Source organism: Buceros rhinoceros, unplaced genomic scaffold, assembly GCF_000710305.1.
Source record: "Buceros rhinoceros silvestris isolate BGI_N320 unplaced genomic scaffold, ASM71030v1 scaffold8321, whole genome shotgun sequence".
NCBI classification, from domain to species: domain Eukaryota; kingdom Metazoa; phylum Chordata; class Aves; order Bucerotiformes; family Bucerotidae; genus Buceros; species Buceros rhinoceros.
In genome coordinates this window covers 7,939-35,145 of record NW_010395895.1, presented here as the reverse complement: position 1 = coordinate 35,145, position 27,207 = coordinate 7,939, and the positions used below count along the sequence as shown (strand labels likewise).

General features: G+C 46.3%; 1 protein-coding gene across 2 annotated transcripts in view; it reads right to left on the bottom strand.

Moving 5' to 3' along the window:
- Positions 1-2,425: 2,425 nt before the first annotated feature.
- Positions 2,426-27,207, bottom strand: part of P4HA1 (prolyl 4-hydroxylase, alpha polypeptide I) — a 26,193-nt gene continuing 1,411 nt past the window's right edge. Inside the window, exons 3-14 of one of the 2 annotated variants that reach the window (XM_010145700.1) lie at positions 25,099-25,250; positions 22,868-23,005; positions 20,219-20,458; positions 18,796-18,986; positions 18,065-18,241; positions 15,332-15,402; positions 8,056-8,155; positions 6,624-6,677; positions 4,623-4,688; positions 4,027-4,095; positions 3,259-3,355; positions 2,426-2,788 (exon numbers count right to left, since the gene is read on the bottom strand). In XM_010145700.1, the coding sequence (XP_010144002.1) occupies positions 2,718-2,788; positions 3,259-3,355; positions 4,027-4,095; positions 4,623-4,688; positions 6,624-6,677; positions 8,056-8,155; positions 15,332-15,402; positions 18,065-18,241; positions 18,796-18,986; positions 20,219-20,458; positions 22,868-23,005; positions 25,099-25,250 (1,426 nt within the window). In that variant the 3' untranslated portion in view covers positions 2,426-2,717. Of the gene's footprint in view, positions 2,789-3,258; positions 3,356-4,026; positions 4,096-4,622; positions 4,689-6,623; positions 6,678-8,055; positions 8,156-14,204; positions 14,276-15,331; positions 15,403-18,064; positions 18,242-18,795; positions 18,987-20,218; positions 20,459-22,867; positions 23,006-25,098; positions 25,251-27,207 lie in introns of both variants that reach the window. The other variant, XM_010145699.1, reaches the window with a different exon arrangement.

Below are 27,207 nucleotides of genomic sequence, written 5' to 3'. Positions count from 1 at the left end.
GGGGGGGGCGCGGGGGGGAGAGGAAAAAAACCAAACTCCCAGCAGCTTTTGTTCTGTGACAGCAAACCCCCCTGCTGCTTTCTCACCGTGGCGGGGGTGGCACTCGGCCACTTGGTTTTGTCCTTGTGCACTGTGCAGAAGCGTTGATAGGTGCCTCCGAGCTGCTGTGAGACAACTCGTGCCCCACAGGGAGACTCCTAAGGCCGTGCTGTTCCTTGTATTCTTTTACTCACAGGGAAGCAGCCACAGTCGCTCCCCCCACCCCCTTTTGGAGCTTGAGCAAGTACAGAAGATGGGGAAGAAAAACCCCTGGCTAGGACTGGGGCTAGGAGACGAGTGACAAAGGAAGAACACTGGGGTCAGTCAGGCAGAAGACTCGTGCCCCACAGGGAGACTCCTAAGGCCGTGCTGTTCCTTGTATTCTTTTACTCACAGGGAAGCAGCCACAGTCGCTCCCCCCACCCCCTTTTGGAGCTTGAGCAAGTACAGAAGATGGGGAAGAAAAACCCCTGGCTAGGACTGGGGCTAGGAGACGAGTGACAAAGGAAGAACACTGGGGTCAGTCAGGCAGAAGGTTCTGGGTGGGTTTGGTTTTTTTTTAATGATTTAATCACAGTTCAGTGACCAAGATCTGCTCTGAGTGACTGATTACCCAGTTCCTTGGTGGCTGTATCAGGCACTGCTCTAGCACACCTGCTATTTGGGATCAATGAGCAGGACAGCTGTGAGGTGGGACTGTTTCTGATTTTTCTTTTTATTTGTTTCCTTAAGCAGTGGATGGACTCTGTTTCACAGCTGCCAAAAGCACAGGCGCAGTGCAGGGAGGCGCAGGGCTAAGGGAGGGCCGGCCCGCAGGGCGCTTTGCTAACAGGCTCAGGCAAAATTGAACGATATGGTTTTCAGCAAAGATTTTAAAGTGGCTTCTCAAAATACAGAGTTTGTCCGACTGGCATACCTTAAACTGCATTCATTCCCGCTATTCCCGCGGTATTTCTAACACGATGATAGCAGTTGGTTTCATCTACATTTTGGCTCAATTTTCAAGATGTTATTGAGACAGACTAATCCACTTAACCAAAACTGGAATTTTTTCCCTTGGTAAAGACTTCAGGCTTGACTTCTAAATCAGTAAAATCATCATCATCCAGAAAAGGACTATGTTTTGGTGGAGTCTGGTGCAGCTCACCTGGATTCTGGTTCACGTGCCAGTAGAATATTTATAGACATTCTGCTCAAACTCCTTAGGCTTTGGAAAGCAAACCGCCCTGCTTAGCTCCTCCTGGGCTGCCTGGGGACAGTGGTTATCGCTCCCACAGAAAGCTGAGGAGGAGAACAAGAGTTCAACAGCTACAGCAGCCACAGTCTCGTCTCCCTCAGAGGCTCCACCTGCATCTCGGTGTAAGGCAGGCCCAGCCCTAAGTCACTGCAAGTTCCTCCCATGCGGGCACCGCCGACTCGGTGTGGGTGGCTCATGGCAAGAGCAGCGGTGACAAGAGCAGCAGCAGAGCCGCTGGAGGAGGCCCCTTCCCAGCACATCCTCACTCACAAGCAAAGGCAAGGGGAGGTGCTGCGAGGAGCATCGCTGCAGTGGAGCCGGCAGCTGCCAGGTGAGCAACACCCAGCTCTCCAGAGCAGGCTCCACCTCTGGCATCATCCTGGGCAAACAGCTGCCCTGTGACAGACAGCACCTCCCTGCCCTGGCCCGCGTGCAGCATCCCCAGCAGAAACAACATCTGCAAAGTAAAAAGCATCTAATGCAGCTTTACGACCCTGGCGAAGTGGGAGGCTGGGGCTGGAGAGCGTTCTGTGAGGACAACGTACAACGTGAAGGCTCGGAACCAATCTGAAATTCCTGTGTCCTAAGGCACCATCATTTTGATTACTGAAGATGGGAACACTCCCACCCGCACTGGCCAAGGAACAGATGTGAGAGTGGACTACCAGGACAGAATGAAAGCAGCATTTGTTTATGTGGACAAACAGCAGGGAAAAAACCCAGAGGGGGGACAGGCTGTAGCTGCTGTCAGGCTGCTCAGATGCAGGCTGTGTTTGACCCAACCCTGCTGAAGCAGCTCCGCTCTGTGTATGTGACTTTTGTCTCAGGTTTTCAAGGTTAAGAGCCAAATTCCCCGGAGAGGCTGAGCAGGAGGGCAGTTCAACAGCTGGGGCTGAGGTGGAAGTTGTGAAACCCGGTAGTAAGCCGCCCCCCCGAGAACACCGACCCTGGCCCCAGTTCTCAGCGGTAGTGGTCAGGCACTCTAGAAAAGCAAGGAGTCAGGTGCATAGGAATGGAGGAGTAAGAACTGGTTTAATTCAGCCTTCCTTAGCAGGGAGCCCTCCCCCTCGACCATCCGCTCTGGGCAGACTGACAGTTGCGAGGAGAACTCCGGGTGAACAACCGCTGGCTTTCCAGGCTGGGCAGAGGGGCGACGGTGGAGGGAACACCCCACACCCCACCACCGTTCTTGTGGCCCTGATCTGTATTTTGTCCTTTTTTTCTTTTTTTCTGTAGCTCTCATAGACCTTAATATAGTCAGTTCATAAAACCTTCAGGGGATGTTTTAAGGGCACTAAAAGCTCATTTGTTTTGTCCACAGATGAAACACCGGTGTAGTTGAAGACTGAACCTGTAGTGGAGTGTTAGTCGATTGTAAACTGTAGCAGACGTGTGCACTTTACACAAACTGAGCACAGAAGAGACAAGGGACGAGTCTGCGTCACTCCAGTTCCGATAAAGTGCACGGCCTTCGGAATTCCTGTCCCCGCTCGTGGAGCCATTTGTTGGATACTGCAAAGACACACAAAGGGGTTTGATCACTGCACCTGCTTCGCTCCCGCTTCTGTTCAAGCCGGTTCGGTGGCCCATATTTAGCTTAGAGTTAAGCACAGGATTATCGTCATTTGCTAGAGCATTTTAATACACACACAAATGTGAAGTCGGTCTAATAAATCCAAGAGGGGAAAAATACCTTCCAGTAGCTGCAACACTACAAGACTACTGAAGTAGATGTCATATTCCATGTATTTTATATACAGGTATAAATATGTGTGACATCTGTGTGATACATATAACGAACGTACTTTCTCCAGAAAGGTATGAAGTAGATACAGCTACTCCTTTCCTTAGAAAGGACCTAATCTCTTACTGCTTTTCATTCCACCACAAAGTCTAGGAGGAAAAAGAAAACCAAGACAACCTCCCAACACCACCCCGACCTCCAGGTCACAGGCACAGAGAACAACGTGAGGGGTACTTACCCCATTTGTTTCCCACTAGTACTGGGCAGGCTGCGTGTCGCGTGCTGTAATCGCCTTCGCCGCTGGGGAAGAGGTTGTACCAGAATACAGCTGTTCCCTGGGAACGGCAGGGGAGACCCTCAGCGCTTTGCTCTGGGAGATACCCCCTTTCAGAGCAGCTCGCTGGATGGTAAGGCAAAGGTACGTGTGCGTGTGTTGGTGCTGTTCCTTGTAACCTGAAGGCTCTCTTCGCTATTCTGACTCTTGCTTCGCTAAGGAATGTGTCTCCTTTGACTCATTGTGCCAACACATACTTGGCTGTTACGGTTTTTTTTTAATCCCCAAAGCAGTTTCATTCAACTCTTGACCGGTTTAGAAGGCGAGGTAATTCACTAAAAATGAGCAGCAGGCCAGCAAAGACAGACGTTACTCATGACCCTTCCAAGGGAAAAAATGTAACAGGAACACATGGTCTCAGGGAGAATTCCCTACAGATGCCCCAAGACTAAAGCTATTTACAGATCCGAGCGTTTCCAAAATGTGTTTGGAAGCAGTTTAACGTTTTACCAAGCCTGGAAGCACTCAAGTCCTTGTTAACACCTTGGAGTCACCAGTACGACTCCAGCGGCTTTGCTGTTAGCCGGGAGTACCTCTACGCTCCTGGGCACTGGGCTCTCTTCTTTACATCGACTCATTTTAGAGCTGCTTTTTAACCCCGTTTGTAGCTCTGTTACGTGTTTGGGTAGGTGAAGACAGGGGTGGTTACACCGGGTAAAGAACACCGCTTACCTTTTTGGGCCAAACACTAGCTCCTACTTCAGGAAAGACAGTAGCTCCCCCTGCTGACACATCGCTCATCTGAGGAGGCAGGGAAAGGCACAGGTACGTTACAAGCTGGTGCATTCTCTAGTGTCTCGGTTTAGTGTAATAATAAGAATTAGGTTATTGAACAACCATTTCTACCTCCCAAATAGCGAGCAAAGGCTGCCGGAATAACAGCCTTCAAACGGGCTGAAGCCCACCCACTCTGTTCAAAGTGCAGCCGCCAGCCCTGGCCCTAGACGTCACATCCTCAACTGTTCTGGCAACGAACATGCTGTAAACACTCATGCAGATACAAAACCGAACGGGCAGTTGAATAATTTAAGCTGATGTTCAACTTTGAGGGGGAAAAAAACCAAACCACCCCAGCTCCTTCAGAACACGTGGGCAGAACCATTGCATACAGGTAAGATAGCAGGTACGCGTTTGTTAGTGCTACGTTCAGGGCTGCCTTCGTTTACAAGTCACTTCAGTAAAAAACCAAAATGAAATCACGCAACGGTATAGACTATGCAGTGATAGTTATTTCTGGCACTAGCACATGGCAGCAATGTCTCACTTACGTAGAACAACCAAGTAGCAATTCTGTTGCCTGTTCCCAATTCCTTAAAAGCATCTGGCTCATCTTTCTGTGAATAAAAGCGAGCAGATTTAATAAGCATTTAATTTTGATTATTGAGAGGCCACAATGACATACAGCTGCCGAGCAGCAGCTGACAAATTCATGCAGAAAAATTAATTTCATCCCTCTCTTTGGAAGGAAGGGAGAACGCGATACGAGTGTCTCCATCAATTTAAGTAAACCAGGCAGTTCAGCAGTCTGCAGGACAGGGTGGGCGTAAGCCCAAATTGCTTATGGGTAAGAGCAGCTGTACTGCCTGAGCAGGAGTATAAAGCCTCTTCACGGCCACAAACTTAATTAGCTAATTACACTCATTCCCACTTGCCCAAGGCCAAGAGGAGCAACAAGGAGGGCAGCCCTCCAGTCGCCAGGGTGGCTCTGAGCAGGCCCCTGGGTCAGCTGCCAGCCCCACGCCCCGGGGGTGGTTCTGCCCTTTCCCCCCTGCTTGATGCACTCCTCCAGCACCGGCTCCGGCATTTCCGGGGACCGGGAAAAACGCAGCAGGAGGGTCAGTAGGCAGAGCACCGTCCCAGCCCCAGGCTGTTCTGAGACCCTGGGCAGGTGGTGTGGTCGGAGGGCTCCAGCACATGCCATCAGCACTGCTGTTCCATCACAGCGGGGCGGAGGGGGAGCCTCTGCAGAGCCCGCGTTGGTAACCCGCTGCCCAGCCAGCCCTGCGCCTGTCCTCACTAAGGGGCTTTCAGCTCCTGACTTGCAAGAACAATGAGGTTTTCATTTGGATGGGCTATGATGCCACCTTCTGTCACATCTCCGGTTTTACTTCTAGAACTCACCCCCACCTGTCTGCTACAATTCCAGCAATCATTACTCCAGAAATTAACCCATGCATTTCCAAAATCATTTGCAATGCTTTTGAGCACGTGCTTACAGAAGACATTCCGATTAATCGCTGGTGGCTTAGATTCACAGCACAGGGTTAACCCGAAGGGGTTAAATCACATGAAGTATGCCCAGTAAATAACCAACTGAATTCAGTGGCTTTTTTTTCCAGCAGTCTGCAATTTAAGCTGGAAGAGAAGTAGGTTGGGAATTTAACTCAAATTTTAAAAAATGAAGGCTCACGAGAAGACCTCGGCAGGCTTTTTCCAGATTCAGGAGCCTGACAGCAATCGCCACGTGAACTGCAGTAACGTAGCGCTTCTATTTTCCAAATTTGTTCGGAGCACGGAAGATCTCGTGTCTCAGCTCCAGGAAAGCCCGCTCTCGCTATCGCAGGCCTGTGCTCTAAGCTGCAATGCCAGCTTTCCTACGCTGCCTGCAAAGCCTTGCTCAGGGAAGAGGGCGTGAAGCTCTCGCCCCTGCAGCCACATTCGCCTCACTCAGCACTGCAGCCACAGCCAGGGTGGCTTCAGCGCCCAGGTGCACGTCCGCTGATGCCACCATCACCTGCCGCACGTGTCAGGAGCACAGGATCCACCGCCAGGGTTTTGTACAGCATAGCTGTAAATCTTTCAGTGCTTTAAAAAAAAACACCAAACACCAAAACAGCTCTACATGGCCAGCCAAGGCACTGAATATTTTCAGAATATTTCTGAATGTTTCCTCAGCTTTAGAGTAAAGCTCATGCCCTTTGCTCTGTTAAGAACTATCAGTCACCTCCCTAGGAGCAACTCTTTTTTGATTAGATTTGTTGCTCTGTAATGCCTAAAGTGTGGCTCAGTTCAGCTGGTGGTTTAGAGGGCTTTCTCCACTAACATGATTAGAAAAGGTGAATAATAATAGACATCAAAGATTAAAAATGGTGCCACAGCCACGAGGCCCAGGCTTCACCAGGTGACTATCTCTCCTCCATCTCTTTACTTGCCCGTGCAAAGTCAAAGTGGGGTTCATACTGTCCTCCCACTCCATAATTTGCCACCTGAAAGAGAGAAACACAGCGCTTGTAAAGAAGAAAGAGGTGGAGACAGAAAACAGGACTTACCCTTCCAAAATCAAAATGAGGCTCATACTGGCCTCCTACTCCGTAGTTGGCTACCTACGGTGAAAGGAGAGCACAAAATCTAGTAAAGCAGTATTTTATCCAGACAAGAATCTGACTGTCATCCACAGCCTTTCAACAGCTGGAGTTTGAACATCAAGCCATAGCAAAGGACAAGCCTCTGCTAGCTCGGGTGTGCAGCCAAGACCTGCGGGCTTTATCCACAGACGGCTCTGACTGCACCCAGACTCCTCACCGGTGGAGAGCCACAACGCGACTGGGAGCTGTAGGGTCTCAGCCCTTCACTCTGCCTTTGCAGTTCTTGACTGGACACCAGCCCCCAGCAAAGCTGCAGCCGAACCGTCCCCTGCCCAGGATCAGCTCTCCTTGAAGCTCTCCTGTCCACCTCCAGCTGAGCAGTACAGACAGTCTCCCATTTCTGAGTGCCAGTTACTCTCTGCGCTCATGACTCCAGGTGACAGAACCCAAACTTTTCAAACTCCTGCAGAGCTGGGCAGCCACGGGCTCCAAGGAGCCTTGAGACATCTGGCTACAAGAGCAGCAGCACACCCAAGACCGGCACCACAAGGTGCAGCGTACTCCCGGTAAGGAGTCTGATCCCCGAGGTAGAAAAATACTGTTCTTCTACAGAAGCTCTACAGGCTATTTTCCTCTTCAAAATAATTCATGGTGCTTTTACACCTTTCAAGTTTATATCACACTATGTCAGTAAAGAGGATCCTGTCCTCTTTGCTGATTTTTTTTTTCATCCCTTGTATGTATTCATAGCCTCAGTTCAACCAGGTGCTTGGGCATTTCACCCTGAGGAGTCTTGACAGAGTAGCACAGTGCCAACAGATTTCAGGGACCGCTTTCGCGGTGTCCTGCCTTCTAGGTATTAAGGCTCTCTGAGAATGAGCGAGGCAGCTGTTCATTTAGAAGTAAGTCTTAAGGAACAAAAATACTTATAAAATTTACTCAAGTTACATGTACAGACACCAGGTACACTGTTGGCCTTCCGGAACCAAGGATGTGATGGCAAATCTGAACACCCATTCTCTCCCCCTTAAGTGTCAGTCGAGCTGAACTTTCTGCTATCACCACAGCTGCAAAGTTCAACCTTCAGCAATGAAAACAAAAAACCCTAATTTTTTTTAGTATAAATAAAAATGAATCACACATCTACTTCAGCAAACATCAGGAGTGTCGGTTGGCACTGTTTTCCTCCAGCAACAGAAAGCCGCTGCCCACTAAAGCGCGCGCAACTCCACAAAGACACTTTGGTTACTCCTCCCGTGGCCTGGCACGGAACGAGCCATCATCACATCACTGCCCCGGCTGAACGAGCTTTGGCAGCCACCTCGGCAACACCAGCTGCGTGAGCACAGTGCTGCACGCAAAGCCAGCTGCCACCGTCCCTGTCCTCACGGCTTACCTGTAGTTCCTCTGCTGTGGAGACATCAAGTCCTGTGAGGTCCTGTATCCGTGTGTTAATGCGGGACACCACCGGGCTCTCATAGCCGGACAGCCAAGCGCTGAGGGCGGGGGGAAAGTTAAATTAATAAAATATGGTAGCACCAGGCAGGGAGCCAGCAGTACCAGTGCGACATCTGGAATTACTTCGGATTTGAGATTATTTTTTGTACTTTTCAAGAATACCGTAGGGCGATCAGGAGTATTTCCAGGGCATTATGAAGGCCTGCATTTAATCAGTGTGTTTTCTAGGAAGAAAACTTACAGCACTGGTTTAAGGAAGTGCTGAACCTAAGGGCAGTAATTCACACACTGGACTGCCTAATGACTGCAGAAAACGTGCCAAGCGGTGAAATCTGCTTCAGGCCGTTTCCTAAAACAGGCACAAACCTCTTTTGCTCTTGGACACTGCAAAGAGCTAATTTAGACCACCCCCCATCTGATGCCTTTTGAAGCAACAGCTGGGAAAGGAATGGGGGGTGGGTGTTACTTTATTTCGCCTGTGCAGAGCCTGTGTGGGTGTAACCATGCCCCTCCACATGCCATGCACCACAGGCAAGTGCTCTGTGATCCGCCCTTTCACATCACTTACCTCTGCAGTGCTATTAGAAGTCAATAGGGAAACAATTAAACCATGCCTAACACTCTCTACCATCTTCCCCGTTCAACAATTTCTACCAGAACAGCCCTTGATTTGGTATTTAGCAGGTGTTCCAGGTACACAATGATTTTGAGAGAATAAAAAAACCCCAACTGATTTTTTTTTTTTTATTTAAACAGGACTGCAAAAGGTCAGCCTGAACAGTTCCAAAGGCACCATCACTAGGGCTGCCTCCTCCTGTAAATGAGAACCACTGCATTTACCGTAACCGGCAAACCAGCCAGCAGAGAAAGCTGTGAACTGGTAGAGAAGCAGCAGGTCTGCCCAAGAATCGCTGCCTTGGTCCCGACCCACTGCAGCATTTTTCTACTCAGAGTGGTTTCTTACTCTTGACCGCTGCTGGGCCAGGAAGCAGCTCTGTCCTCCAGACACAGCCGCACAACCAGCACAGCAGTGTCTGGCAGACAAGGGCACAAGCTTCGTGTAACCGCAGCGCTGCACATCCCTGCTGCCCCCTTACCAGCCACGAGCACAGCCACGTGCCAACATGGAAACAAACACTATGACATTTTTCACCTCTTCGAGACAAACAGCTTGTTCTTTCTAAAAAAGTATCAATTTCATCCAGCCCTTTTTTCTTTATATACTACTCATCTGCTGGCACGATGCTTGTGTTTCTTGCTGCTTCGCTCATCCCAGCCTAGTCAACGCACCTTCCTTTACCCTGCTGCCTGCTTCCCTCTCTTGGCAGCCTCACCACCCTCCCTCGCCCTCTGCTCTGCTCACGTTGGCAGTCCCCTTCTATTTACCACCGATATTCCGGGCTCCATTTTCTCCCCCTTTTTGCAGGAAAATTCAAGTTCATTCACAGCTAGTTCTACCTTTTTCTAGCAGCTGACTCAGCCTTCTGGGCTCATCAGCAGTTCCTGCTGCTTTTACAAGCCTGTGGGCCAGAAACACCTGTGCTCGTTGCCTTGCTGGCAGGTACATCATAGTATTGCTGCTCACACCAGCTTTCACATCTACAATAAATTAGGGTTGTGGTCTTCAATATAAAATTTGTATTAAAAAAACTCAAACCAGAACACTTTGCATGGGAGGAACAGTAGCGTGATACGTGACACAAGGCACTGACACAGGTTACAGAATCTCTACGAGCATTTTTCTTTTGACGACAAACTAACCGTAGATCAAAGCAGTAAGAATTTTCAAGCCAGACTTGCACAAACACAAACAGAGATTCATCCACCTCTGAACACGGTTAGTACGGGAGTGTTACAGTGCAACCGCCTTTGCTTCAAGGTGCAAACACTAAGACTCCTTACACGAAGAGTTGGCCCCCCCCATAAAAAAAGGGAGCAGCTAAGCAGCCGCATGCTAGGCTGCCATGCTGAGCACTCACGAGCAATCCTCACCTCGCGCTCCACACACGAGAGAAGCCCCAGAGACAACCGCTTCAAAACCCGCCTGGACGCGCTCCTGGGCAACCTGATTTAGGAGAACCTGCTCTAGCAGAGTTGGACTAGGCGAGCCCTAGAGGCCCTTCCAACCCCTACCAGTCTGTGATTCTCCGCAGGCTCTAGGTGCCTCTGTCCCATCTACGCATAAAGGCTTTAAGAAAAAAAAAAAGCAAAGAAGAAAAAAACCCCACGTGTTCTTAACTCTACTGGTTGCTTCGGATTGCAGCGAACGCTTTCAGCAGGGAGAATACTACATCCTTTCAAGAAGGGAAAGCACTGTACGTATTTTAGAAAGAAAACTAATTGCCCAAGGATACAAAGAAAGTCTCTGAAAGGTGGTGGAAGCAGGGAACTGAAACCACATGCCAAGTGCCAGCCTGTCTGCTGGTTGCTGAGCAAAACCCAGGGGGAGACCTGGAGTGCTGAATAGGTTTGTGTGAAGAGTCGCACTGAGGTTTAACCCTGTAAACGCCACGAAAGCTCATATTTCTGTGGGGGCAGAGCACTTGGGAGGGCCTGCAGAACCCCGCACCCATGGTCCAGCCCAGGAGGTCTCTGTGCCTGCTGCATTTAGGATGCACAACGGGGCCTTCTGCTACTGCAGGCTGTGCCCAGCGGCCTTCACAGAACACAACCACCTGTCCTAGGCTGCCTGCTTTCGCTGCTGCTCTCAGCCTGGCTTCTTCGCAGACATCAAAGCAAGCATGTGCCGAGTTCCACACCACTTACAGCAGCTACTCCTTCACACAAAGGTATCTCTATTCCTGCTCTTATTTAACACCACATCCCAAAAACCCAACTCCCTCCCCAGTGGTGTACATGATGCACAATTAGCAGCCTTAAACTGTGCTCAAATTTATTTTAGTATTCCTAGTTCATGGTTCAGCACGATCCAGTAAATGCACACGGCTCTATTCGACAATGCACCGTTGTTAATTAAGTTGCTCATCTGCCACATTACCTTGCACGAACAGCAGTCTGTCCTGGTTTTGACCAGATGATGTCTATGAGTCCACTACAGGGAGAAAACTTCCTAACAAAAAGGAAGCAGCTTTTTTTTCTTGGTTTTTTTTTGTTTATAGGAAGTCATAACTTATGGCAATTTAAGGCATGGGTGACTTTACTTACAGGAGGATTTCATATTTCCTTAAAAACTCCCACACCAAACTCCCCAATTTCCCATAAAGGCACAGTCCTCTGGTGTCCCACTTGGCTTTGTAAAGAGACACCCATGAGGTAAGCTAATATGTTACAAAAATCAAACAAATTTCATTCACCTGGTGAATTCGTGCAGGAGGATTCTTCCTCACACCGAGATCTGGCTTTTAGCAACTTTTATACGCGTTACAAAGAGCTGTAACTCCTCCCTCTCAGGAGTCTATCAGGTATCTTTACTAGAGATTTTTTAACAGCACAGTATTTATATGCACAAATGATTTTAGACTAAGCAGTGTATTAGGAAAAAACCTGAGACAACTGTCCAGAGCTACGTGACGTACAAAGGCTTACACAGCCCAAAGCTCATCTCCTCCAGCTGCACCAGCTGGTCCCGTAGCAGACCCGATGAAGGCTGTCCTCAGTCTCAGCTCTGCCAGCACTGCATCAGAGCATTTCAACACCGCTTTTGTAATGGTCACTGATCACACGAAATACTGGCATTTATGTTTAAAAATCTTCCAAAATGTACTTAATAGGGATGCAACAGGGAGTGAATAAAAGCACAGACTGATGTTTCTGAAGTGGAAAGTTTAACAAGCCCCGACTGGCTGCTGGGAGGAGAGGTTAGAAACCAGCTGTTTCTTTAGAAGCAGTGTCAGAGTGGCCGAGTTTATTCTGGTACTGCACACAGCGCGGCTCGAGGGTGCTCCTCCAGCTGCTGGCAAGGTGCCCCCCTTTCAACAGCCTGCCACGTACTGCACAGTGAACAGTGGTCCTCTCAAAGAGAGGAATGCTGTAATTTAGAAGTGCTTTTGCTAGGAAAGAATGTTTGACGGGGGAAAGCAGCCATCTATTAAAAAATAAAGCAAGCATTTTTTGGTTTTGAGGAGCAATGATTCATCTGCAAGCCAAACCGGCTCGATCAGCTCAAACAGAAAGATGTTTCTACCAAAAGAAGTTCAGCAATCCAGCATTAATAACATGATCCTTCTAAAGCAGTCTGGCTTGGGGATGGCTTTTACCCCTGACTACAGATTTAGGTGTCCAGTTCTCCCTAAATTTTCTACAGCCTAAACAAGCTGCATATGGAGGAACGCAGAGGCAAGGGGAAGCATGAGAAGGGACGGTCACACTCTACTCTCAAGTCTGTTCCTACCCTCAAAAAACTGTCTTCGCTAACTTTGCAACACGCTGCACCCCATTTACTTCATGTTTCTTTGCCATACTAACACCGGTACCCAGTGAGCTACAGAATTTAAAATCTTAGCTCAGTAACATCTGATGTTGTTCTGTGGGTTCCTGGAGAACGTTGGATGGAAGTCCCGGAGTGGCAACTTGTTGAGTGCCAAACCTTCAACCTTTAAGGGCCTCATTCCTCAGGCACTGGCCATGAGGCACTGTCCCAGACTGCAGCATACGACGTCAAGAAGGCACTTCACCAGAAACAGCTGCCCTTACACTTTATCAGAGCTCCCAGGCAAGGCACAGAGTAAAGCCACGGTGAAATGGTTATTTTGTTATGTCACAAAGGCAACGAGAGACGATGACAAACAGGATCTGGCTGGGCTGTCAGCCGCACGCATTCCATTCATGAGGGGATCGGCTTTTAATAAGGGGTGCTGTCCAGTAGTATTTTCTCTGACTGTGGCATCTGCAATAGTCTCGAGGAAAAACACTTCCCACTAACGAAAAATCAAAACTGAATAAACAATTCTTTTCCTTGGGATCATCTATTTAAACAGGGCCCAATTATCGGCATCTCCATTTCAATTAGTGATCTGGTCCCCTTCTCTAACTCCTATTATTAGCACAAGTCTGACAGAAACCGTGAGGGAATGTTCAGATAGATTAACAACTTCATTAATGCCCAGACTGGTCTGTCTCACAGAGGATACGCAGTCACAGATAGCCAAGACAGACAGGACATGGACAGATTTTAAAATTAAAAACAAGAAGTGAAAATCAAAGGCAACACAAGTCATACAGGAAGACACCTGTTCCTGAAGTCATTCTGGAGAGGGCCTGTGGAGGTAGTTTTAAGGAGCAAACATGTACAAGCTCACCAGACCACTTCCAAGGGACGGGCATGCCGTGCTCGTGCCCTGTTGCGTATGCAGACCTGCACGCTGCTCAAAGCGCAAGGCAGTTTTCAACGCATTAAAAAGTTTTCCACTTGCCACTATTTGTAACAAACATGGCTGTAAGGATCAGCCTTCAGCTACAACGGTTTTCTCATCGCCATTAAAGTTATAATCATTCCTGCATCGACTCACTTCTTGTGAATATTTTGAAGTCCTTTATCTTTTTAAAGAAATCAATAGCTAAATAAAAACCCCACCAGCCATCTAATTTCAGGTATTTCGTTGAAAGAAGCTGAAAGAATAATAGTTTTCTATTGAAGCAGCAACTACCTTTAGTCATTATAACAGGGAAGTTCTTCAAAGTATCAACTAGCTTTACTTAGCACTACTACCCTGAGTTACCGCAGCACACCGGTGCCCTGGTTTAAGCAGCAGGAACCAATAACAAGGTGTAGAAGTTAAGGTGAGCCACAGAGGCAGCCTTTTCGTCTGCTTGTTAGCGTGAGCAGAACCCTGCGCTGCGCTAACGTGTTAGTACGTTAGTTGCACTGCACCAGCCATGCTAAGCAGAAGAGGACGCCTCCATCTCAGCTACCACTAACGTACAGAACTACCTCCTGTTTCGGCAGACCACTTGCTCTGTTACGTGATGGCTCAGTTTGCTTTCAGCCATCCTCTTTCTTCGAAAGAGCGACCAAGAACAGAGAAGTTACGCAAAATCCTTATTTGCCCCACGTTTAGAGATGAAGCAGTACAGTCCCAGAACAGACTTGCTTGGCCTGGGAGTACCTTTGGAAGACGCTCCCCTTACCTCTTAGAGACTCTGTAATGTGCTGTGGTCAGTTTCCCAGTCTCAGGGTCATGAACAGTAGCACGGCTCAGCTACAAAAAGAGAAAGGACAAGAGCTTACCCACCTAGTAGGCTGCTTTTTTGCCAAGCCACAGGTGTTGGAAAGGGTTCCGATTGGTCCGGATGGTATGCAATGCTCTCAAATCGGCAATATTAGAAGGGCAACAGAAGCTGTAGCTGCCATGTCCAAATCAAAACAAATTGGTTGGAAAAATTTGGATAGATTGTCCTTTCACTTTTTTCCTCCTTTTTTTTTTTCCTTTTTTTTGTTTTAAACTAGAGACTTTCTGCAAGTAATTTATGATGCCGAGTTTCACAGACAATTCCTCTTCGCCCAGAAGTTTAACTGCGTTCAGAATTTTGGCTTAACACAGATGCAACACATGGCCGATCATTAACCACCGCTACTAAAACCAGGAGGAGGCAGGCAGGAGCCAGGGGATTTCTTTCAGAGCCAGCCAGTTTTGGAAAACACTGGCTGAATTCGAGACTTGTGGCACTGAACAGACAAGCTGCAAAGAACCAGGAGCCTGGTGAAAACAAGCTTGTGTTCTGCCAGGCTTGTGTCACCAGGAGGTAAAAGAGCACAGACCGGAGCACAGGATTATCTCGGACAATGAAATGCTGAAGGTGCTTCATGTGCTGCTCCAGCTGTCATGCCAAGACAAAGGCACTTCAAGTGGCCTGTGCAATTTGACAAGGAAAAGCAGGACAAGTTTTGGTTGCTGAGAAGAGCAAGGGGAAGGTAATATAAAAAAAAAAATCTAGATTCTACTGAAGGTTTTGTAGAACCACATATCTTTTTGTGCTGATTGTAGAGACCTGCTTCTTGTACAGGTCACCATTTGAGAACACATGCTGAGAAGGTGACAAAAAAACCAATCAAAATACGCCCCCTCAGAACTTCTAGCTGAAGGAAAAGACTGAGAAACTCAGCAGTAACAGCCTGTTACAGATCGGCATGAAATAAAGCGGTGGGCTACAAAGCCAAAGTTGTCTTTTTAGACCACCTCTCTTTTTTTCCCCATAACGAGCAGAATCTACACACTCCTTACAGGCCCAAAACGTCTGGCATAGAGCTCTCTTACCTTTTGCTAATTCTGTAATGTGCCGTCTCCAAGGCTCCTGTTATGGGGTTTGAAATGGTGGCTCGCCTCAGCTGTGAAGCGAACCATCAGAATAGTTGCATTACAAAGCACATACTGCATCACAGCAATCCGACCATTCAGAAGCCTAAGGGGAAATGTCACACAAGCCGCCACCGCAGCAGGAACCACCTTTGCAGCGGTTTTTCCTTTATGGAGGGGAAGGAGAGGGAGTCTCCAATTTTGCTAAAAAGAGAGGTTTTTAGGGGTTTTTGGTTTGTTTTTTAAAATAGTCTTAGAAAAGATCAACTTTTCCAGGAAGCACTGTTTCCATTTCTGTAGCAAGAAGAAGGATCATCTGAACAAAGTAAACTAGAAGCTTTCATTTGCTTCACAGGGCAGTAACTGCTGGAAGCGGTACAGCATTATGGCTCACGTACAACGGTCCTTTGTTAGCGCTCTGTCCTGCGCGTGTGAGTTTTATATTTAAACTGACTCCAGGCAACGCGGTGATCTTGTGTAAGCCCAAGATGAGTAAAACCCTACCTTTTTGATTACTCCCATACCAAAAGCAGCACTGAACTCCTTTAACACTGACAGCTAACACAAGCTAGTAACAATAAACTTCGTCCAGGGACACGTTTACTGTGTATTCCCAAGTGACGCAGAGCGGGGACTCTTGGTTCAAGGCCTTCCTTCCCCTCGACTGCGTCCATTCATTTGATGCTGTCCCTTCTGCGTAAATACTGACGCAGAACCTGATGTGCGCACTTTGACTTTGTTCATGTACTATCAGACACTCTCCATCATTTATAACAGGAAAGGTTGAGTTGTAGAGTCCAGATTTTAGAAGAGGCACAAAATGGCACATCAAGTCCCAAGCGATTAGAATTATTTTTCTATTGTTAAAACAAACAAAGTAAACCAAGGCCCCTCTGTGCCTGTTAACAAGAAAAGGTACTGGGAACTCTTAACGTGCTGCCTCTCCTCTCAGCCCATGCAGATGCATCTAAGAATCAAGGCACAAACTATGACTCCAGCGACACTCCCAAAGCTCAGTAATAGCTCTTCCTGCTGCCTGCTACCACCACCAGCACAGCAGCAGGCTGGGCACAGACCAGACAGCGCTGTCTTCTGAGAGGCAGCGACGGTAACATCCCAAGCATCAGGAAAGAGAAGATAACCTTTCAGTCTCAAAAAACACCGTCCTCTTGCTACACTGGCTCCTGAGCCCTGCAAGGCCTCAGTAAGATAACGTGTTACCTGGAACGCTAACTGCACACAGATGCTTCTACGTTAATGAGTTACAAATCTCCAAGGCTTTACCACAAGCCAAGCATTTGATAGGAAAGACAATTATCTCAGCAAGTTTAGAAGTTGAAATTACCAGGTTCACAGGTTTTTATTTTCAGTGCTGAGATTATTATTTCTACTCCATGAAGAAGTGATTTAATCATATTCTGCAGACATAGTGCCAGGGCTTTTGCAGCAGCAGAGGGGGCTTAATCATCTACTGACAAACAACTGGGGCTCTGACTTTTAGACCTGCAGCAAGGCTGCCTGACAGGAGAGAAGGAAGAGATCTAAGCGAAGGTAAGTGAAGATAATTGCTTGCACTTCTTGCTCACAGTTTAGAATGCCACCTCAGAAATCAACGCATCAGCCTTTAGGAAGCTTTAGAATCGCCTTCAGGCCACCTAGTACTCAGTGCAGTGGCCAAGGACAGCCTCACCCTCAGTGAGCCCACGCACGACCCACAGCTGGTTTACTTTGCAGGAGACCAAGCTGACAGTTTGTCCTGTACTTAATGCACTTATGCCCTTAATCTCCATTTGCCCAGCTCCCTCTGGACAAAAAGCCGTTTAGGGTAAAAACAAAGAAAAAAGCAGGAAAACTATTTCTACTGTATTTCTTCTTAATTTAGAAGTAACTGGTAATTGATGGAAAAATAAATCAATTTAACTAACTACATCTTCAACATTCGTCTTGAGATGCAGAGCACACCAACTGGACACAGAAGGCAACTCCCATCTGTTTGTCTTGGACGCTCCTGATGGTTGAGCTGCCCTGGATTATTCTGCATTCAGAAACAAGAATCTCAAGATCCAGTTCCTGAAGTGGGACTGGATGAGCTGGGCACTGTGAATAAGCAGCTGAGTACCACTGATGAAGTACCGTCCTGTTCAAGCTCTTTCACCTGCAGGCAACTTCAAAGCCTGGGAGAGAGAATGGTCAGTTTTATACTGAATGGAGAACACGACCATTCATTCATTCTCGTCTCCACAGTAACGTGGCATTCCAGGCCCAGAGGCATGGCTGCCTTTCCCTCCACAGCACTCCATGTCACAACTTCAGCAAATACAGACTTAAAAAGAAGAAACAAAAGCCAGAAAGCCAAAAAAACCCTAGATGCTTCAAGGCAACCTAGCTGCAGGCTGCCTTCTGCTGTAGAACATTCTCCTCATTATCTGAAACGGCGTGCACTGAAATTGTGTCTGCCAGAAGAGTCTGACAACCCTGCTCTGCTGCTGCCTGCCTCTTAGTTACACAGGATTTCCAGCTTCCTCACCGTCTCCTGCACAGAGCGTGTCACCAACAGCTACACCGTGAGAAAAGCAACATGTGAGCACACTGCACGCCCATCTGCATTCAAGAGGAGACAATCACACACACTCATACAGAAAACTACGCACAGAACTTGAGATTCCAAAAGGCAAAGAAGTGCAAGGCATTTACCCTCGGCTTTGCTAATTCTTTCACAGTTTCGATCTCTTCATCAGAGATGATGTCAAGGAAGCGAACTATCCGAGGTTTGTCCCACTCATCTTCCTGCTTGACAGGACCCAGAATGTATCTTGGATTCCTGTTTCCATCGTAGTAGCGGCAGAAGAGTCTTTTTTGTCTCCGAGGAGTCTGAAAGCAAGGCGGAGCAAGTGACCATCAGGGAACTTTCATATGACATTAAGAAACAGAAGATGTCCCCAGCACCAGAGAGAGAAAAATTCACTTCCCCTACCCTAATGTTATGGTACAAGTTCAGACATACTTTCAGTTTCAGAAACCAGTACTTGAAGCCAATTAAAGTTACTCTGCAATACTGCAACAAGCAATACTTTACATGGTCCTGTTAAGAGGATAAAGTTGCTTAAAAAAAAAGACTACAGTCACTTAAAAAAGCCCTCACTCTCGTTCAACACCACACGTAGGTCTAGACATCCACCATCCTTATGCAGTTAATTGCAATTATTTGGTGCACCCGAGTCAGTCAGCTGTGCCTGCGGCAGTGTTACTTTTTGTTTACTGGACAGAACGAAATGGGTAAGAAATCCAGCACACACTAATCCTCAGCTCTGTGCACTCAGCCAACTGCTGTAACAACTTCCTTGCTTTCGCGCCACATACAAATTCTTGACATTGTTTTGTTACGGTTGGTTTCAGACATTTGGAAACAGTCTACTCCACTTTACCATTTTGAGACCCTCCCCACGGCACAGCATTTCGTACTTTCTTCTCTCGGGCAGGTAATCTTTTTTCTTAACCTCAGTCTCCTTCTCCATCTGGTCTTCTGAATCTGCACTGGACTTATTTGCTTCTTTTTCTTTAGCCATGATATATTCAAAGTATTTCATGTTCCCATTTGCTCTTTGATGTTCAGGATCTGTTGACAAAGAAACAAACAAATTTGGCAAGTTTCTGACTTGTGAAGAAGCATCCAGAAGAGGCCATTTACAAAAACAAAAAGGAAACAGATGCACACTACTGCTTCTCAAATAGAAACTAGAAACATTTTTTGTGGTTTGAAGGGATTCACAGCATAGCTAGAACTCCAAGGTATGCTGGAAGCTATGCCAGCCTGCAGCACGCACATATCCTTACCCATCTGCAGGAAAACATACCATGAGTTTTCAGAGCTAAGCTCAGCTCATTCACTGCTAAGAAACTGCTCACTGTGAGGATAGGGTCCTCAGCAGGCACAGGGGGCCAAGCACAAAGAAAAAGGGGTTGCCATTCCAGCCAATCTCACCAGAGAAGGGGAGACAAGGGAACGGGACAGGGAGAGAGCTGGGACACCATGACTGGCTTTAAACCTAAAAACGGCCCTGATGGGAATTAAGATATCTGCTGACAAAGCTTTTAACAATCACTAAACACGCAGAATTAGCTTCAGTTCATTAATAAACAGTTCCAAGCAGCCTTTGCCACATCAGGTTTAGTTCTGAACGTCCCGCGGCATCCTTTACACAGTCAATCCACGGAATATTTACAGAAGCGTAAATACTTCTCGTATTTCACAAAACAGAATCTTAGCTTGCTGTATTGCATTCTGTATGCCTTATTTTTGAGTTTTTCATCTCAAGTATGCTTCATCTGCATCTAAATAATCTGCAGAGATTTTGTTATCGCCAATTTAGTTTCAATTTCATTAATTTTGTTCTTGCCTGTACCTGAGGGGAAGTAATCTCAAGACAGGGAAGTAAGATACAGTACGAGACCCAAACTGCAGGCAGCAATGACTATGACAGGTAAGTGGTTAGAAGCCAACACTGACTACAACATGTGAGTGGTTAGAAGCCAGCAGGGGCAGAAGGCTAAAAACACTTCAGGAGAAAGGAGCAATCCTTAACCGTGACATTCTCTGACATGGTAATTGAGACTGTAATTGTCCATCTAAAAATACGGTAGCACGGTATGATTTATGGTAATACAAGTCTTATTTTGCTGAAAAACTACACATCAAGACATTAATGGTAGTGTCAGTAATAATCCATTCTAAAAACCCATATACAAGTCAGAATACAGGCAAGATCGCACCCCCTCAGTACAAATCCGAGGCTAGGACCCGCTCGATCACAGAGCTGGATCGCGGTGAGCTGCGGATCTCTCACATACCCAGTTCCAGGAGGCGTTTGGTGAGCATCATGGCTTTGTGCAGATCCCCCTGCTGATACACAGCATAACTCAGGTAGTCCAGAATGTAAACTTTATCTGCGGAAGACACTTCTCCCTCATCCAGCTGTTTCAGAGCTTGCTCCATCCAGAGCTCGGTATGGTAGTAGTCAGCTTCAGTGTAGGCAATCTTTCCCAGCTCAAAGCAATCTTCAGCCGTTAAGAAGGACTTGTGCTTCACGCCTGTATTTAAAACACACCAAACCAAACAGAATTTACTCAAAATTCCAGGCCAGTCTTCAGAGTAACGGTCAGCTATTTTTTGTTCTTCACAGCCCAGCTTATTTCTGTTCTTCAACATCTCCCTTCCGTGGTGGCTATTTGTTGAAGACTCAGTTTAAGTATCTATAGCCTGTAAATCCTTGGCCGAACACATAAGCGGTTAGTTGCAGTCTTCCATTGCCAAAATACTAGCACTAGCTAAATGTCTTTACCATCAGTAAAGGAAAATTAAATAAAATCAACCTTCCTCCTTCAAGACCCCAGACACTTCAAGCAAGACCAGCAGTAAGCCAAACATGAAGTTTCAGGAATCTTGTTTTCAAAGACACTGCATTATCGCTTTCAAAACATTATTGAAGCACATCTTGTTAGTGACAACTGGGGGCGGGGGGGGGAGCATGTCAGTAAATTCCCAGCTGCTCAAGATTTTTGAAGTCAGTCATTTTTAGAAACATTCGAAGCAACCTCTGAAAGAGTAAAACACTGGTAAGCAAATCACAGATTCTTATCTTTGCCACTGTAAATTAAGGCCCAATGAAAAACCAACTTTGACGTTGTAAAAAGGAAACAGGACCTGCCAGTTTTCAGCTAAAATAACTCCTGATTACATCTTAATACTTGGTGAATTTCTAACAGCAGCTCCCACAGCTGCATTCAAACAGGGGAATTATTCTGTTGAAGATGTGCCTTAAGAGATTAAACAGCTCAACAAACAGTCCATGAAACGCAGTATCCCACGGAACAACTTTGTTTCTGCTCACTAGTTAACAACCTTGTGGTCCTCCCTGCGATGGCCAGTGATTTCACGTTTCTGAGCCTGAAGCTGCGAACTCTAAAACACCACAAAGATTAGGGAATCGCGTGTGGTGGTGGCGGGGCGCTCTCAGACAGAGGGATCCTCTGGAATGAGCAACAGGTTGCAGTGCCATGGCCTGGTGCCTTTAGAAGCAACATAACATCCACACATGAAAAGGCAATTCTTCAAAGGGTGCTTAAGACAGGAATCATCAAAGAGGGTTGATAGGTAACAAAAAAACCAGCACAGCCTGTAATGCAGGAAAGAGAATAAATAAGCCACACGACAGTAGTTAAGATTCTGATCAAGACCTGGCAATCTGGCCGAGCACAAATTCCCAGGGAAGGAAGACAAGGAGCACGTGCAAGTGACCACATGGGACATTCCTCTCAAGCTCTGACCAACCTGTTCTCTTTTATACTCTAGAACGTCCAGGTTCTGCAGTGACACTTTACCACACACAGTCTGGTCTGCTTATTGCTTCCAAAGATGCAATAAACCACAGCCCAAAGCACTTCATCTTTTATTTCCATGTTGTTTTAAGAAAACAGTAACAAACTGTTTGTGTTAAAATGAATCTGTAGGTCTTCGAGACAGTCTTGAACTAAACCCAAAAGCAAGGTTATACATCATAACATATAAAGCCAATTACCCTTAATTTTATTAGGCATCTGACCACAGTGAGTGCCTGCAAAAACACAGATGGACTATAAAGAGTTGATTTTTTGCCAGTTGGCACAGTACTATTTTCAAACAGAGGAAACAGGGAAAACTCAGAGAGGAAGAGTCTTCGAGCAAGAAACAAGCGTGTCCTCTCCTGCATACAAACCTATTGACAAGCTCGAGTCTGTGCATACGCTCTATCTTTTGTTTTTCTGAAAGGTCCCTCTTATCCGTGAGAGGGAAAGGGATAATAAATTATAGAACGGTTTGGTTAAAATGGGCAATTAATTCATTCTGTGCAACAAAACTAGGTATTTGCCGGTGCACAACTGCTTCAACACAGGGGAAGTCCTCACCCAGGCACAATTTTCTTGCTGTTGTTTTTTTATTAAAAGCTATTAACGCTAAATTATCTTTCTATAACTAGAAGAAAGATGCAGACTTCAAGTAAAAAGAAATGTTCAAGTCCTAGCACAAGCAGAAAATAAGCATGCGAGTAGAGCGAGCAGAATGACAGGACAAAGCAGGTTCTCAATTCAGAGAGAAACTTGCACTCTGCTCACAATATTTTATCCACGTGCGCTTGGGCAGAGTGCTGGCAGAAGAAAGCCAAGTGGATGTAGCCTCCAACAGAACCACCACAGCAACAGATCTGACAGTATGTCAGACCCAGTCAGCGATTCCCGGGCTCCTCCTCATCAGCACAGCCTAAAGCACCCAGTTCCTCTCTCTCAAGGTGTGGCAGAAGTAAAATGTGGCAACAGTTTTACTGATGAAGGAAGTGAAACACCTACATCAACCCACGTTCAACAACCCACGAGTTAAACAGATGGAGCTGAGTCAAACTATTTATAACCAGGACACTTAGTAGAAGTTCAGTGTCTTCTGAAAATAACATCAATGATTCTTACCTGGAAGATTCCCTCTAGAAAGAGTATCTGTGTCCAAATTATACGTGTCTTGAAGCCGCAAGAGAGCTTTAGCTGCACCAGTCTGATCTTCGTCATTTGGAAAGAACTGCCGCTGGATAGTCATGTTGGAGATAAAGCCTGGGAGAGACAGTGGAACACTTGGCCCTCTTTGTCCCAGGAATTCCATAGACTCTATGCACGGACTCAGAAAGGCCATTAATAGGTCAGGAATAACTACTAGCCCTGCAGAGCACCAACCAATGCCATACACTTGTTTCCAAAAGAGAGAAGTAACCTTTTGGCTTCACTCAGAAACTGTTTTTGTCGTAACAGGTTAAAAAAAAAGTTACATACCACGAAAAGAACCCCCCAAACAGAGAACATTATAGACATTGTACTGGTAGCTTTTGTAACCATCCCTCCCAATCTGCCTTCCAAATGGCTTTTCATTTAGTAACATGGAATTTACGGATAATTTGGAAGAGGAGAAACCAAACCGTGCTAGGAATAGCAGTGTAAAGATTAAGACTGGCCAATAAAAAGACAAAACCCAAAAATGCTGCTACGTAACTGTAAACAGCTTTTGACAAGGCTTTAGGCACCTACACAGCCACCACAAACCTAACCACTTTCTGCAGACTTGGGCATTAACATGCTTACGCAGCAACCTGAGAAACACACAAAGTTAAAAAAGTTTCTCAAGATCCATCTTCACACAACTCTAAGCTGAAATAAAGGTGCATGGTGAAAAGTTATATAATTTTTTTGTGTGTGTGAAAAGAAAGCAAAGGAACAACCAAAAAGAAAAACTTGGGGGCTTTTCAAGAAGCATCAGGGCAACATTTACAGAACAGAAGACAAGCAAGTTCTATAAAGGAAAAAAATATTCTCTCTAGGAACTGTTCCCCAGTCATTAGTCACACACATGCACCAGCTCCCCTGTTATGAAAGGTTCCTCTCTGGTGAACACATACAACCACTGCTGTTGCTGTACCTGAAGGGCCCTCCTGCAGAGCTAGTGCATTATCCTCTCTCTTTGGTGGGAGAATTGATGCTATTTTTCCCCTTCTCCTCCTGCGCAATCAGCTGGTGGCTGTTTGCACTGATGAGGGAAACAGAACTATGAAAAACCAGGAAGACAGCTGAGGAGGGCAGAATCCTGGTGTACACGCAGCCTCCACGAGGACCTAGTTGAACAAACTGACAGCCACTCTGGCACTTTCAGAGGAGTAACTTTTCTACTCAGACTCATTTCTTCCAAGATCCAGAAGCACAACCGCCTTTACAGCATTAACTAAGGACACTGCCAACAACATGTTTAAGTTAATGTAATATTCACCAGTTAAAAAGACTGAGCGCCCTGACCAAAACCAAACAAAGCTTAGTAGGCAATGCTCAGCTGAAAAATCATCCAAAAAGATAATGATCTGGCCTAATTTGTGATTTTTGCCACACTCCAGTAGTCCTTTTTTAAACTCTTCAGACCCAATAACACTATTAGTTTATGGAAAGGTGTTCCCTCCTGCTTAAAAAAATACCATATCCTTTCATGCCTGTGCATCCTTCCTTTTACTACACTGTGCCTCCCCCAGTACTTCCCTTTTTCCTGACAATTTTCCCAAAACAGCAGTCCACTTTTTCTTCCTCCCTCATTCAGAAGGGCTAAGATGCACTGGTCCAGATGTCTTGCTGGCAGGTGCAAAGCCATCCGGCACACTCAGTCCCTCACAGCAGCAACAAGGAAGCTGAACGTGCTGAATGCTTATCAGAGACTAACCTTCAGTCTTTTTTGAAAGCTCCACAGTTTTACTATTTCTTACTACAAACCTACACCTGGTATTGGTTACTTGTTGAGGCAGATTCATTGACCATATTCAAAGACAGCTCCACACTCAGAAGAGTTCTGTTCAGTAGAGCCATCACACTCGGAGATGAAATTTCCTACAACACTAGTTTGCGAGAAGTGGAAGAGTACGTGAAGCCAGCCCTGATCCCTAGCCAATGTAAGGCATGGGAGGAGATTATTCAGTTTAAACACTGCAGCTTTCCTACGTTTTTGTAATGCTCAAATCATATACACTGACAGCAAAATGGCAGGTCTTTCAGGATTATTTTTTATGAAGGCACCTCAAAAGCAGACTTACAAATCTAATTCAAACCACGACATGTGAAAGACATTCAACTAAATGCAGTTACACTGTGATCCTTTTTCTCACTTCAGGCACACTTACCATCCGACATGTCCTTCAGAACCAGGCTCTCCAGCTCACCCCACTCTGTGTTAAGCCGTTTCATCAACTTGAATGCATTTACAGGATGTCCCAGAAACCCCTCCGGGTCTTTCGTAGCAGTAGCTGTCAGTTGATCCAATTTCTCAGCCCATCTATACAGAAAATAGACATTCATTAAAGTCTCTTGTCACTCTGCCGATCTGATTCCAAGCTACTCATACTTTGCTAATAAAAAACCCAGCACCAACTGCAGGTTTTCACATTATCTACACGTGAAGCTCTCCTAGAAGGAACACAAAGCTGCCTTCCACACCATAAGCTCGTAGGAAGAAATATGTGGTTTTCACACTCCCCAATGAGGAGTCCAGATCAACTTCCTCGTGCTACAGCTCTGATTCCACAAATGGCCCTAACCCTGCCTGGAACATAAGCTACTCACACATTCCAACACGCTCTTAAACAAGCACACCTTTCAACGACCACTCTTGTTCATCTACTATTTTAACAGAAACATCCAGGGAGTCTGCTCCAGTCTCGAGGCCGGAAGCACGTTAGTTGTGCTGTAAGCACCATCACTGCGCTACTACACCTGTAGAACAACCAAACCTCCCCCCTCTACCCAAAACAATGCAGATCTAGAGCATCAAGACGTGTAACAACACCCTGAAAACAGGACGAGTTCACATTAAAACAGCCACATCCCACAGAGAATACCAAACATCAACACCAATAAGAAGCAAAGACAAAACCTGTAGCCGAGAGGGAACTCTGTACATGAATCAGCCTTCAGCTCGTTCCAGAATTCAGTCTGACTGAATTACATTTGCCTGCTTCACCCCAGACAGGGAGATCTTTAAAACTGTTAAAGGTGCCACTGTTTGCATTCACTATTCCCACGCTGTTTTCAGGTTTTCTCCTATGCTCTGACAGCCCCATCTGGGTTCTTGCCAGCAGCAACCTGCATGAAGGGGTTCCCTCCAAAACAGAGTGCTCCAAGTGCTCCTGTGGCCAACTCCAGCTTCTAGCAAGCCAAATGCTGAAGAAACCAAGATCAACAAATTGTGCATTCACATGACACACAGTCGAGTCCATTGCCCGTTTCCCTCTGCACGACTATCAAACCTACTGAGTCACTGCAACCATGAGCCACAACCGCGAAACCAGAATTTCTTTCAAGTAGTTTGTTTCATAAGAGCTTCCACCGCAAGTCGCCCACAAGGTGTGATCCACCCCCCGCATTTCTGTGAATTACCAACTTTCATGGAGTTTAAGTCAACACAAGCTTCCGATATCCTTCAGCCAAACCACAGAGCTCAAACTCAAATGACGCTAGTTTTTTCTTTCCAGGATCTTCTCTCTCTGTGACAGCGATTTTCACTTTTCTGACCTGACAGCGACCACCTCTAATATACTAAGAACAGAGCTGCCATGCTTACATGACAAGCTGTATTTACACACTTTTGGATGTCCAGTCGGCATGTTCCCATTTACTTTGTAGCTGTAAAGAATACACTAATAACATTCCAAACCTGTGAACAATTCCAACTCTGTACTGTAAGTGATAAAAATAAATACACTCCAACAGAACTATCTTCCTTCCTGGAGGGTACAACGTAACACACAAAGGCTAAAATAAAATTCATGCATCTATCTAAAACTGTCTCACATCCTCATGACAGATTCATACACATTCCTGGAAGCCAGGCAACCATCCTGCTCAGTGACACAAAGATTTTTATTTCTAGCTCTGATAAAATCTGACATATTAAGTCTCTGGTACTCACACCTACAGAGCTGAGCAGTGCAGTAATGGCAATGGTCAGCTCTCCTGTTATTTTCAAATGCGGTGAAGTTTTATTTGGCTTTATTTTACTTTCAAATCTAAACACAGCACACAGAAAGGGACTCTGCTCTTCTAATGGGTTACTACTATTCACTGATTAGCCACTGACGAGCAATACGGCCACACCAACACTTTTTAGAGCCTGTACATCCAGTCTATCATTGCAGTCCTTGCAATGCTCATCCGGAGACTTCTCGGGTTTCAGTTTCCACTAACCAAATCGTCATTGCAAGAACTATATCCCCTTGGGAATTACATGCAAGCAG